This window comes from Jaculus jaculus, chromosome 7 (genome assembly GCF_020740685.1).
Source record: "Jaculus jaculus isolate mJacJac1 chromosome 7, mJacJac1.mat.Y.cur, whole genome shotgun sequence".
NCBI classification, from domain to species: domain Eukaryota; kingdom Metazoa; phylum Chordata; class Mammalia; order Rodentia; family Dipodidae; genus Jaculus; species Jaculus jaculus.
The window spans coordinates 110253888-110267207 of record NC_059108.1 but is presented as its reverse complement, the minus strand read 5'-3'; the positions used below and the strand labels follow the sequence as shown (position 1 = coordinate 110267207).

Genomic DNA, 13320 nt, shown 5'->3' with positions numbered 1-13320 from the left:
CCACGCCTGGCTCTTAAGTTATTTTAATAAAACTATCAAAGCCAGATTTTATAAACATCCATTAGGTCTTTTCCATAGTTTAAGATGAAGTTTAAAATGCTGTTTTATGCTGGGTGTGGTGGCACGCACCTTTAATCCCAGCACTCAGGAGGCAGAAGTAGGAGGATGTCCATGAGTTACCAGCCTGAGACTACAGAGTGAATTCCAGGTCAGCCTGGGCTACAGTGAGACCCTACCTCAAAAAACCAAAAATAAATAAATAAAATGCTATTTTATGATCCTTACTAATTTCTATCAACAATGTTAACAAAAGCAAACATACAAAAAATAATAATCTCAGTTTTGGATTCAATACAATCATGGAATAAAGGCAAGAAGATTAATACCAGTTCCATTTTTAGACTTCTTCTGCCCTGGTTTCTTCTTTGAGGCAGCTGCTTCAGAAGAGGGTGGGGTGGGCTGTTTTGTAACTGGGACAGGTTCTACTTTTTTGGCAGGAACCTTTAATATATCACTCTCTTTGATGGCCTGCTCTTCAAATAAAGGCTTCTGTTTCTTTTCCTTCTTCTTTCTTTCTCTAATACTACTTGAAGTTTCAATCTCATTCAGTGGAACAGGTACAACTTGCTCATCTTCTATGGCCAAAGCATCAGATAATTTAAAGTCTTGAGGCACATTCTCAGAATCTGATTCATGGAGGTTCCCATTCTGGATTTCTTTCTTTTTATTCTTTTTCTTTTCTGCCTTCTTTTTATCTGTTTTTGTAGGAATAAGTTTTTGTTCTCTTTTTTGTTTTGCAAGAACTTCATCATATAATGTTTCTTTCATGAAAAGCCAGAAGAAGAGGAAAATTACTGTAATAACCACTGAAGGAATAAGGACAATAAAATATGTTGACTCGTAAAACTCCATGGTGCTTTCTTAACATTAAACTATAAAACCTAAATGAGGAGGAAACACAAAAAGACAAAGATAAAAACAGTCTCTATTAGTCATAAAAACTTAAACTGACAAAATCACTAGATTTCAGATCTAATTCAACCCACAAATCTAAACCTAAGCAGGTTGTTTAAAACATGGGCTCTGGCAAACACAACTGAGCTAAGCTATGAAAGAAGAGGGTGGTAACTACCAAGTGTTTATAGTATATCCTTCTACCTTTAAATCCCGTGAAAAGACCTAAAGGTAGAGAATTCCTACTCCCTAACTGTCCTCTTTGAGGAGGAAGGGTAGTACTGGGAATTGAACTCAGAACCTCACACATGCTAGCCACATGCCCTACTATAAACATCTCTAGCCTCACTTTTGATACTTAGTTTAAAAATTGGAATTTTTCTTTTATTATGTTAGTATATATACTGTTATACGTAGGCCAAAATAAAGAGGTTTAACAAACTTTTAATAGAAAAAATAGAGAGGTAGTTCATTCCTTTATTTATAGCTGTAAAACAATTGCTATCATATTTCTTTTTTAATTTTATTATTTGTAAGGAAAGAGAGAGGAGAAAGAGAGGGAGGGGGAGAGAGAGAAAAGAAAGGACATGTCAAGACCTCCTGCTATTGCAAATGAACTCCAGATGGATGTGCCACTTTGTGCATCTGGCTTTACATGGGTACTGGGGAATTGAACCTGGGCCATCCAGATTTGCAACCAAGTACCTTTAACCAGTGAGCTACCTCTCCAGACACGATGCTAGCATCTTTATTCCAGAAAATGCCTCATGTTGTAATGGGATACATCAAGAATAAAAAAAAATTTTTTTTTAAATCAAATGATTTGGTATAGCATCTGGAATACAATTACAAATTAGATGCTTTTCTTGAATCTTTTCATCTTACTGCATGAATAAAACAAATTATATTCCATTGGTCATGACTGTTAGATCCAAAATACTGGAAAAAAGACTTTTCCTCATCAACAGGGCATCAACCCTACTATTTAGATTAACACAATAGGAAGGGGAAAAGGTATTATCCGGCCACTCAGCCATATCTGCCTTGAACACAGAAACTATATTCCTTATATTGGAGATAAGTTTCTGCTAGAATTAAACTCAGGGTACAAATGATTCTAGTGTTTAAGTTTTAGATATCAACATTACAATAAATATGTGTAAGCCAAATATATAAGTAGGTTAGATTCTTATGTTATCTCCAATATGTTGAGAAAAGGCAAGATGTGTAACACAGACATAATTATACCCTAGAACATACTTAGTTAAGATAAAGCAAATTAAAGCAAGTTAATTAACTTCTTCACTTTTAATAAAAAAATAAATTTATGAATATTTAAAGTTTCTATAATATCAGCCTTAAAAATGATTAAAGAAACCAAATCCTACCTAAATGCAGAATCATTCTAGAGCCTAGAAAATATATGCTTTTTAAAATATATTTATTTATTTGCAAGCAGAGATGGAAGAGAGGCAGAGAGATTATGTGTGCTAAGGCCTCAGCCAATGCAAATGAAGTCCAGACACATCTGGCCTTATGTGGGTACTGAGGAAATGAACTTGGGTCATTAGGCTTTGCAGGCTAGCGCCTTAACCACTAAGCCATCTCTCCATCCCAAATACATGCTTAAATTGAATGAATCTGAGTTTACTGAATACAAGCCTTGCCCAGAACCATTTTAACAAAATTTCTGAACTTTACAAGATAAAATAAAGCTACTCAAGACAGGTGTTGTAACAATCCTATAGTCCCTGCACTTGAGAGGCCGAGGCAAAAGATCAAGAGGTCATGCTCAGTCAGTAAAGTGAAGCTACACAAACATGAAGACCTGAACTGGGGAGGGGGAGGTAGAGGGTCCTTGGGCTGGCTGATTAGCTGGTCTACACGTTATATTAGTGAGAACTTGTCTCAAAATAAAAGGTGGAGGATAACTGAGGAAAAACATCCAACACTGACCTCTGACCACCATATGTGCATGCACACACATGCATGTATACATACACATGTGCCACACACACATGAAGGGGCATACACATACCCAAGCACACCACACCACACACACACACACACACACACACACACACAAATGCAAAACAAAAATGTCAAGGCCTGCCAGGCATGGTGGCGCACACCTTTAATCCCAGCACTCAGGAGGCAGAGGTAGGATTGCTGGGATTTCAAGGTCAGCCTGAGACTACATAGTGAATTCCAGGTCAGCCTGGTCTACGGTGAGACTCTACCTTGAAAAACCAAAAAAAAAAAAAAAAAAAAAAAATAGAAAGGTCAAAGCCAACCTGGCCTACATAATAAGACCCTATAATAAATTTGTAAAAGTAAAAAGATATTCACATTTGTGTTGTCAAGCTAGGCAGAACATGTATCTTATATGCCAAAATAGTTGGCTTGAGCTTATTAAATTTAACTGGCTTTCAATTAATTTATAGCTTACTTTAAAATGTAGTGCTATTGATTCATTGTACCATCAATGACCTATATCAGAAACAGAACTGGAACCTGAGAACAAAGTAGTTTTCAACAAGCATGCTAATAATCTCTATGACTACCATTTAAAACTTCATATTTCCATAAGCAATTTTTTAAATAGCATTAATATGACTCTTGGCTTACTATAGGAAGATTTCCTAAATTAAAGGAGAAAGGAAATCATCTAACAAAATACTAAAATAACTTTTATTTAGAATTGTACCTCCTTGATAATTTATGTTGGCATGAATTATCTCATTTTTAAGTTAGACACAATTATGTTGTGTCTACCTAAGATACTAATCAACTGAAATCTTTTTTTTAGAATTTCTTAATTTTTTTAGCAAAATTATAAAATATTTATTATGTATAAATGTCATTGGTGCACTTAGTTCAATAATGAGCCATATAACATTATCATGTAAACACATTTCCTGAGGTAATAAATAATTTAAGATGTTTGAGATTCAAAGAATATTAAATCATTGTGCTGTTCCCCTTCTTATTACAATTTTATTGATTCTGTTGCCAGTCAAGTATAATTTAGTTAAAACATAATAAAGTGTCTTTATAACCCATCTTTCTTCTTACAGTTTTCTTATAATGACAGAAGTACACTAAATGATGATATGTAAGAAAGATGCAAATTTCTATCTTTTAGCTCAATTTTAATTTGCTTTATAGTTTTCCAAATAATTCAAGATCTTACTGGTTTCCTGTTCAACATTTTTAAATAGATTATTTAATAATCTATTTAAACACACAAATAGATATAGCTTACTGCATTATAAAATATTATGCATTTCACATTTTATACATTATCTCCATGTATTTTCATATTTTATTTCATTTTTTAAATTTTTTATTAGCAATTTCCATGATTATAAAAAAAAATCCCATGGTAATTCCCTCCCTCCCCACCCCCCACACTTTCCCCTTTGAAATTCCATTCTCCATCATATTACCTCCCCATCACAATCATTGTACTTACATATATACAATACCAACCTATTAAGTACCCTCCTCCCTTCCTTTCTCTTCCCTTTATGTCTCATTTTTAACTTACTGGCCACTGCTACTAAGTATTTTCATTCTCACGCAGAAGCCCAATCATCTGTAGCTAGGATCCACATGAGAAAGAACATGTGGCGCTTGGCTTTCTGGGCCTGGGTTAAATTTTTTAAATTTTTTTTAAAGGTAAGGTCGCATTGTAGCCCAGGCTGACCTGCTATTCATCCCAGGCTGACCTCCAACTCACAGCTATCTTCCTACCTCTGCCTCCCCAGGTGCTGGGATTAAAGGCATGCACTATCACGCCCAGCAACTTATTTTATTTTATTTATTTATTTATTTATTTTGGTTTTTCGATGTAGGGTCTCACTCTGGCTCAGGCTGTAGTCTCAGGGTGGCCTTGAACCCTAGGCAATCCTCCTACCTCTGCCTCCTGAGTGCTGGGATTAAAGGCATGTGCCACCACGCCCAGCTTATTTTATTTTCTATTTGACAGAGAAAGAGAGAGAGAATGGGCACACAGGGCCTCAAGCCACTGCAAACAAACTCCAGACACATGCATCCCCTTGAGCATCTGGCTAACATGGATCCTGGGGAATCAAACCTGGGTCCTTTGGCTTTACAGGCACATGCCTTAACTGCTAAGCCATCCCTCCAGCCTCAACTGAAATCTTTTAAAGATCAGTGGTTTGTTTTGTTTTGAAACATAGTTTTCACAGGATATAGGACTCTTCTATTTAGCCAGAGAGCTGGAGAAGAAAGAAGAAAAACAATGAGTTAGAACATATTAGGAAAGGAGGCAAAGGCATTTAGCAGCAGACATAGATGTCATCAAAGTATAAAAGCCCTAACAAAGGAAGCTGTACCTCCACACAGCTCACAAGTAGGAAACTAGTCTTCAGTCAAGCAAAGAGGAAGCAGATCAAGTCCGCTGTACAGAAAGGGAGGTAGTAAATGTTCAGGGAGAAAGACAGCAACTGTGAGAAAACAAAGTTCTTCAAAGGTTCTGATGGGTCTCAAGTTTCAGGTCCCATATGGAACAGAAAGAACTTATTTCTTCAGATTTTCAAAGGATTCCTTCAGAGAACTCCAAGGACTCAGTCTGCATACAGAGGAAGCCTAACCAGAGAGCCAAGACATTAAAAATCCTAACAACAGAGCTCAGTGATGTAGCTTAGTTCTGCTCAAACCCCAGGATTTGATTCTAGCACTGCATAAACCAGGAGTGGTAATACAAAAAAAAGAAAAAAAAAAAAAGACTGTGACAAAAGAATCATAAGTATATCTTACTTGCCTTAAAAATTTAAGCTTTATTAAAAAGAAAATTAGCCAGGCATGGTGGCCTATACCTTTAATCCCAGCACTTTGGAGGTAGAGGTAGGAGGATTGCCATGAGTTCAAGGCCAGGTTAGAACTACAGAATGAGAACCTACCACGAAAGAGGTAGGAAGGAAGGAAGGGAGGGAGGGGAAGGGGAGGGGAGGGGAGAGGAAACGGAAGGAAGGAAGGAAGGAGGGGGAAGGGAAGGGAAAAGAAGGGAACAGGAGGGGAGGGGAGGGAAGGGAAGGGGAGGAAGGGAGGGGAAAAGAAAGAAAAAATAAAATTACAGGGCTGAAGGGATGGCTTCACAGTTAAGGCAGTTGCCTGCAAAGCCTGAGGACCCAGGTTTGATTCCCCAGTACCCACACAAGCCAAATACACAAGGTGGCATATGTATCTGGAATTCATTTGCAGTGGTTAGAGGCCCTGTTATGTCCATTCTCTATGTATCTGCCTCTTTTGATCTCTCTCTCTCTAAAATAAATATTAAAAAAAAAAAAACAGAGAAAGGTTTGGAGAGATGGCTTGGCAGTAAAGCGCTTGCCTGTGAAGCCTAAGGACCCCAGTTCGTGGCTCCATTCCCAGTACCCACGTAAGCCAGGTGCACAAGGTGGCACATGCATCTGCAGTTTGTTTGCAGCAGCTGGAGGCCCTGGTGCACCAATTCATTCCCTCCCTCCCTCTCAAATAAATAAGAATAAAAAGAAAGAAAAAAATTACAAGGAGCTGGAGAGATGGCTCAGCAGGTAAGAGCACTAGCTGCACAAACATGAGGACCTGAGTTCCATCTCCGTCACACACATACAAAGCTGCCCTGCCCTATAGCCCCGGTGCTAAGAGGGTGGAGACAGAAATGCTGGGGCTTGCTGGCCAGGCGGTCTAAATGAAAAACAGCAGCTTTAGGCTCAGTGAGAAACTGGGTGCACTGGAGGATATTTTCCACTGACCTCTACACATATGTGCACCAAGCATGCACATCTGCACCGACACATGCACATAACACACACACCATAAATGTTCAGGGCTTCCAGTAAGATGGCAGCCTAGGGGGAGAAATAAGCAGAAAAAGACTACAATATACTCTTCTAACAAAAATTGAAGGTGTATAAGGAATTAACAACCCCCACAGAGAAGCAGGAGAGACCAAGAGTGTCTAGCAACAACACAAGCAGCCAGAATCGGCTCTTGACACAGAGCTCGTCTCTGCGAAGAGCTGCGCTGCTCCCTGCTCTGCCTGAGCCACGGGAGCAGAGCCCAGGCGCGGGAACTCTCTACTCACACTCGCATACTCACACAGTTAAAACCCTGAGGGGAAGACAGCAAGGACCAGCTCCTGAGGAAGAGGCCATGGGACCAGCTTCACAGCCCCCTACAACTTCAGGCACCCTCCACAGCCTCTGCTCCCCCAACTGCTAGTAAAATGAGACAGCAAAGGGAAACTGGGTATGAAATATAAGGGAACAAAGGGAAAAGCAAAATAGGAAGAGATTTAAAAGCATGAAAAAATAAAAGGTAGAGAAAAAGAACAAGTTAAAATAAAGTTACTTTAGCTGTAGTTGATGGAACTAGGTCATTTGCTAAGCTCACAATATGTAGCTCAGCGTGTTTGTTGAGTTGATAACATGGCCACAAGTAAAGGCTTCACTTTTGAGCTATGAAAAAAATCACTCATGTAATTTCTCCCCCATTATTAGACATGCTTTGTAGTATTAATTACTTTTTAAAGTGATTACACCTAAATTTTAGTGGGATGCAAATCTAAATGAAGAAACAGGCAGTGATGGTAAACAAGAATTCTCTAAATGAGCCAGGAGTGAAATATCCACAGGATCACAAGAAATCAAGTTCATTCTCAAAGCATATTCTACACTAGTCTCTTATTAACTCAGATATAAGTTCTTTAAGAAACTGATTAAATGTACTGACCTGTTTCTCCAAGAAAAAAATAGTATACATATTAATGTCTACAAATGATTTCAGGTCCCCAGACTGCCAAAGGTATATACAGAAACCAGGTTAAACCATACAAGAATGACAGCTTTCTCTGATCACTTGGGAACTTCCAGCTGTGGATGAGTTTTTTCCCTTGGCTGTGCCTGGGCTGACTAGACCCATGCCTCGCCAGGATGGCCCCCTAGCCTTTACTATACACATGGGTTCTCTATCTCCTCTAGCTCCCCACATGGCAGGAGCTCCTTAAACGTTCTTTTTTCTGTCCATGTTTTCTGTCCCCAGATCCATATCCGTATCTGGTCACATGGACTCCGAAGCTACATGTGGCCCACATGGCCTTCTGGGCTCCACAAGGTGTACTTCTCTTCTCCCCACTTTATCTCCCCTCACTTCCCAACCTTCCCCTTTCCGCACTCCTTTGTAAAATCTGAAGAAAAAAAAAAATGTGGTATTTAAAAAAAAAAAAAAAAAAGAATAAAGAATGAGAGCTTTTAGTCCTGTACTATCAACTCTAAGGAACTCCAAAATATTATCAGTATGGCGAGGAGTGAAGCTTAGTGTTAGAGTGCTTGCCTAGCATGCTTAAGTCCCTACACTCAACAATATTGTCTGTATTTTACCAAGGTATGTATTATGAATGCCAATCAACTAGTTTTTAAAAGTCTATTTACTCACCCCCCCCTAAAATTTATACTCCTAAGAATTGAGCTATATCACTGAGTTAACTTTTTTTTAAAAGAAGACAGTCCTTTTTTAAAAAAAGTTTTTATTTATTTTATTTGAGAGCTACAGACAGAAAGAGACAGACAGAGAAAGACAGTGGGCACGCCAGGGCTTCCAGCCACTGCAAAGGAACTCCAGACACGTGCGCCCCCTTGTGCATCTGGCTAATGTGGGTCCTGGGGAATCGAGCCTCGAACCAGGGTCCTTAGGCTTCACAGGCAAGCGCTTAACCACTAAGCCATGTCTCCAGCCCACTGAGTTAACTTTTATAACACTCTCAGAAGATACTAAAATACATGTGTACTAACATAATATATATTTTAAATAAATACATATATATTAAATTTTTTTTAATTTTTTTTAATTTTTTATTTATTTATTTGAGAGAGACAGACACAGAGAGAAAGACAGAGGGAGAGAGAGAGAATGGGCGCGCCAGGGCTTCCAGCCTCTGCAAACGAACTCCAGACGCGTGCGCCCCCTTGTGCATCTGGCTAACGTGGGACCTGGGGAACCGAGCCTCGAACCGGGGTCCTTAGGCTTCACAGGCAAACGCTTAACCGCTAAGTCATCTCTCCAGCCCTAAATTTTATGATATAAAATTTTGTGAGCCAGACATGGTGATATAGGACTGAAACCCTAGCACTTGTGAGGCCAAAACAGGAGGATTACAAGTTAAAGGTCAGCCAAGGCCACATAGTAAGACCCTGTCTTATAAAACAAAAAGGGGCTGGAGAGATGGCTCAGCAGTTAAATAGACTTCCTGCACAAGCTAAGAACCCAAGGGGGCCTAAGACCACCTGACTTCAAATCTACAGGTCCCATGTAAAGACCTGGGCTTGGCCATGTGCACCTGTAACCCTAGTCTCACAGGGAATAGCAATCTGAAAATCACTGGAGCCCTGGAAGCCCTAGAATCACTAAAGAAACTAGCAAAAAAAAAAAAAAAAAAAAAAAAAGCTCTTCCAGAAGAGCAATGTGAGCACCCCCTACAGCAGGTGAGCATGTGAGGCACCGCATCACACCACGGGATACACACACACACACACACACACACACACACACACACACAAAGAGAAAAGAAAAAAACTAATGGCATATTAATCTAGAGACAATTATCAGAATTTCAAACTGCCTAACCAAAACGGGTAAAAGTTTACTGATTTTAATGGTAAAACAATGACTGCAACATGAACAGCTACAGAAACATTATCTAAATATGTATACACATACACATTACTTTGTGTAGTCAATAAACACTAGTAATAATTATTCAGTATAAAAATGACTGAGCAGATATGAATTAGGACTTCTACAAATAAATAATCAGAATCTTAAAACTAATAAATAGGTAAAACTACAATCAAAAGCCGGACATGATAGCACCTGCCTTTAATCTCAGCACTTGGGAGGGACAGAGGTAGGAGGATCACAATGAGTTCAAGGTCACCCTGAGGCTACATAGTGAATTCCAGGTCAGCCTGGGCTATAGTAAGACCTTACCTTGAAAAGCCAAAAGAATAAAAGTAAAAAAAATTTAAAAATGTGATCAAGATACTACAGTACACTTGGAAGGCTGCTAATGCACAGGATAAAGAATTTAAGGCCAACATGGGGTTACATAACAAGACTGTCTTAAAAGATAATAAATTATATGGAATCCTACTTTTTTGGACAATGCAACACTCAAGAGCTATAGATTGTTGCCAGAAAATTTTCAGTGCCAGGGATGGGATACTTCCATTGAGTTATTGGCGAGAGAGGCCCCTGATGCCCCCAAAAACTTTATAGGCCATTGCCGAGGCCCTTGGTTTCCCACTAGGAATAGATGGTAAGACCCTATTGCTGAAGAATCCACATACGTGGGCTGCAAGGACACTTAGGAATCCTGGTTGGATCTGAGCTGATAATATACTCCATGTAGACCAACTGACAGAAAGCTAGAAAAAGCCATTCTGCATGCAGTTCAATGGGAAAGAGAGAAATCACCAGTGAAGATACTCAACAGTGGACACTGCAAGCCTTATAATTGGCCAGCCAGGCCAAATGAGCCAACGGGTGCAATAGTGGCACATCTGTCACAGTGGAAACCAACTGCCCTCTAATTAGACTGGAGGCCCACTCCATGAGAGGGAATACATCCCTGATACTGAAAACTTAAAAACAGGGGTAATCATGAGTCCTAGGGGTGTAACGACTGCTGCTATCTGGATAAATGGATATACTATGATTATCAAGCTGCCCAGTAAGCACTTCTCTAATGTTCTTACCCATATATTAATGCTACTCTCACTTTTGGTAGAGACTCTTCTCTTCTCAGATGGCATTGACTTTGGAATGACTCAGAAGGTATCATGGTGCTGGAAAGAAGTGACCACAGTGCTCACTACTGTAATATCTCAATCACACCTTCCAAGGCTCAGGGTCTAATGCGGAAGAAGTGGTGGAAAGACTGTAAAAGCCAAAGAAGGGTAAGAATCCTTACAATATGCTCCCCCCAGACACAAAATGGCCTGGATATCCATGACCTCACAGTGACTGACACTACCTACACAAAACCATCATAAGAGGAAGAAAAGAACATGACATCAAAATAAAAGAGACTGATTGAGATGGGGAGGGGATATGATGGAGAACGGAGTTTCAAAGAGGAAAGTGGGGGTAGGGAGGGTATGACCATAAGGTATCTTTTCATAATTAAAGAAGTTGTTAATAAATATTTGAAAAAAAAGATATCCAAAGATAATCATTAAAATGACTTTGGGAGGGGGCTGGAGAGATGGCTTAGTGGTTAAGATGTTTGCCAGCAAAGCCAAAGGACATCAGTTCAATTTCTCAGGACCCATACAAGCCAGATGCACAAGGTGACACATGTGTCTGGAGTTCATTTGAAGCAGCTGAGGGCCTGGCATGCACATTCTCATATTCTCTCTCTCTCAAATAAATAAATAATGTTTAAAAAATGACTGTGGGGGACTGGAGAGATGGTTCAGTGGTTAAGGCACTTGCCTACAAAACCTAATGACCTGAGTTTGATTCTTTACCCACATAAAGCCAGATGTGCCTGCATCTGGAGTCTATCTCCAGTGCCTGGAGAACCTGGCATATCCATTCTATCTATCTGTCCCTCTTCAACTTCTCTCTGCTTGCAAATAAAGTTTAAAAAAAAAAATCACTTCGAGGGCTGGAGAGATGGCTAAACAGATAAAAGCACTTGCTTGCAAAGCCTGACAACTCAGGTTTGATTCTCCACACGCAAAGCAAAATATACAAAGTGGTACCTATGTCTGGAATTCATTTGCAGTGGCACCCATTCTTTCTCCCCCTCTCTCTCAATCTTTCATCCTCCTCTCTCTCACACACACACACAAATATATAAATAATAAAATTACTTCAATAATTCAAATAGATCTGAAGAGAAAATCAAACCAATGTATACAGAAATACTTGAGTGTAACAAGAGAAGGTTATTTTATGAAACTGAGAGGAGTCTAAGACCCCATGAATGATAGAATCATTTCCTAGGTCAAAAATGTACCGCTAACACCAATCATGGTGATGCATGCCTGTAGTCTCAACTTTCCAGAGGTTAAAGGAGAAGATGACTTGAGCCCACAGGTTTGAGGCCAGCCTAGCCAACATAGTAATTCTTCACCTCAAAAATAAAGATAGGACCAGGCGTGGTGGCGCATGCCTTTAATCCCAGCACTTGGGAGGCAAAAGTAGGAGAATCGTCATGAGTTTAAGGCCACCCTGAGACTACATAGTGAATTCCAGGTCAGTCTGAGCTAGAGTGAGACCCTACCTCGAAAAACCAAATATAAAATAAATACAGACAGGGCTGGAGAGATGGCTTAGCAGTTAAGGTGCTTGCCAGCAAAGCCTAAAGACCCAGGTTCAATTCTCCAGGTTCCACGAAAGCCAGATGAACAGGTGGCAGATGAACAGGAAGCTTGTTTGTAGTGGCTACACGCCCTGGTGTGCTCATTCTCTCCCTCTCTCTAATAAATAAATAAATTTCTGGATATCTATGACCTCACAGTGCATGACACTACCTACACAAGACCATCATAATAGAAGGAAAAGATCATGACATTAAAGTAAAAGAGAGACTGATTGACAGGGGGAGGGTATATGATGGGAGAGTGGAATCTCATAGGTGAAAGTGGAGTGAGGGAAGGAATTTCCATGTGATAGTGTCTACAATTATGGAAGTTGTCAATAAAAATAAATTAATTTAAAAGTTTATCCAGGGGCTGGAGGGATGGCTTAGTGGTTAAGGAGTTTGCCTGCAAAGCCAAAGGACCCAAGTTCGATTCCTCAAGACCCACATTATCCAGATGCACAAGGGGGCACGTAAATCTGGAGTTCATTTGCAGTTGCTAGAGGCCCTGGCATGCTCATTCATTCTCTCTTGTCTCTCTCCCTCTTTCTGTCAAATAAATAAATAAAAATAAAAATAAAAATATTTTTAAGACAAAGTTCAGCTGGGCATGGTGGCACACACCTTTAATCCCAGCACTCTGGAGACAGAGGTAGGAGTACTGCAGTGAGCTCTATGCTACCCTGAGACTACATAGTGAATTCCAGGTCAGCCTGGGCTAGAACAAGGCCCTACTTAAAAAAGACAGTAAGAAAGAAAGACAGAAAGACAGAAAGACAGAAAGACAGAAAGACAGAAAGACAGAAAGACAGAAAGAAAGAAAGAAAGAAAGAAAGAAAGAAAGAAAGAAAGAAAGAAAGAAAGAAAGGAAGGAAGGAAGGAAGGAAGGGAGGGGAGGGGAAGGGGGGAGGGGAGAGGGAGGGAGAAGAGGAAAAAAGAAAAGAAAAATCCAAATCTAATGCTGAGAATTTTCAGTACGATTCTGTAGAAAA

At 39.7% G+C, this 13320-nt stretch overlaps 1 protein-coding gene across 1 annotated transcript in view; it reads right to left on the bottom strand.

The window, feature by feature from the left end:
• The window catches only part of Ktn1 (kinectin 1), a 136297-nt gene that overhangs the window by 90914 nt on the left and 32063 nt on the right, over positions 1-13320 (bottom strand). The window contains exon 2 of the mRNA XM_045153896.1: positions 387-941. Within this exon, the coding sequence (XP_045009831.1) occupies positions 387-912 (526 nt within the window). The 5' untranslated portion in view covers positions 913-941. The remainder of the gene's footprint in view (positions 1-386; positions 942-13320) is intronic.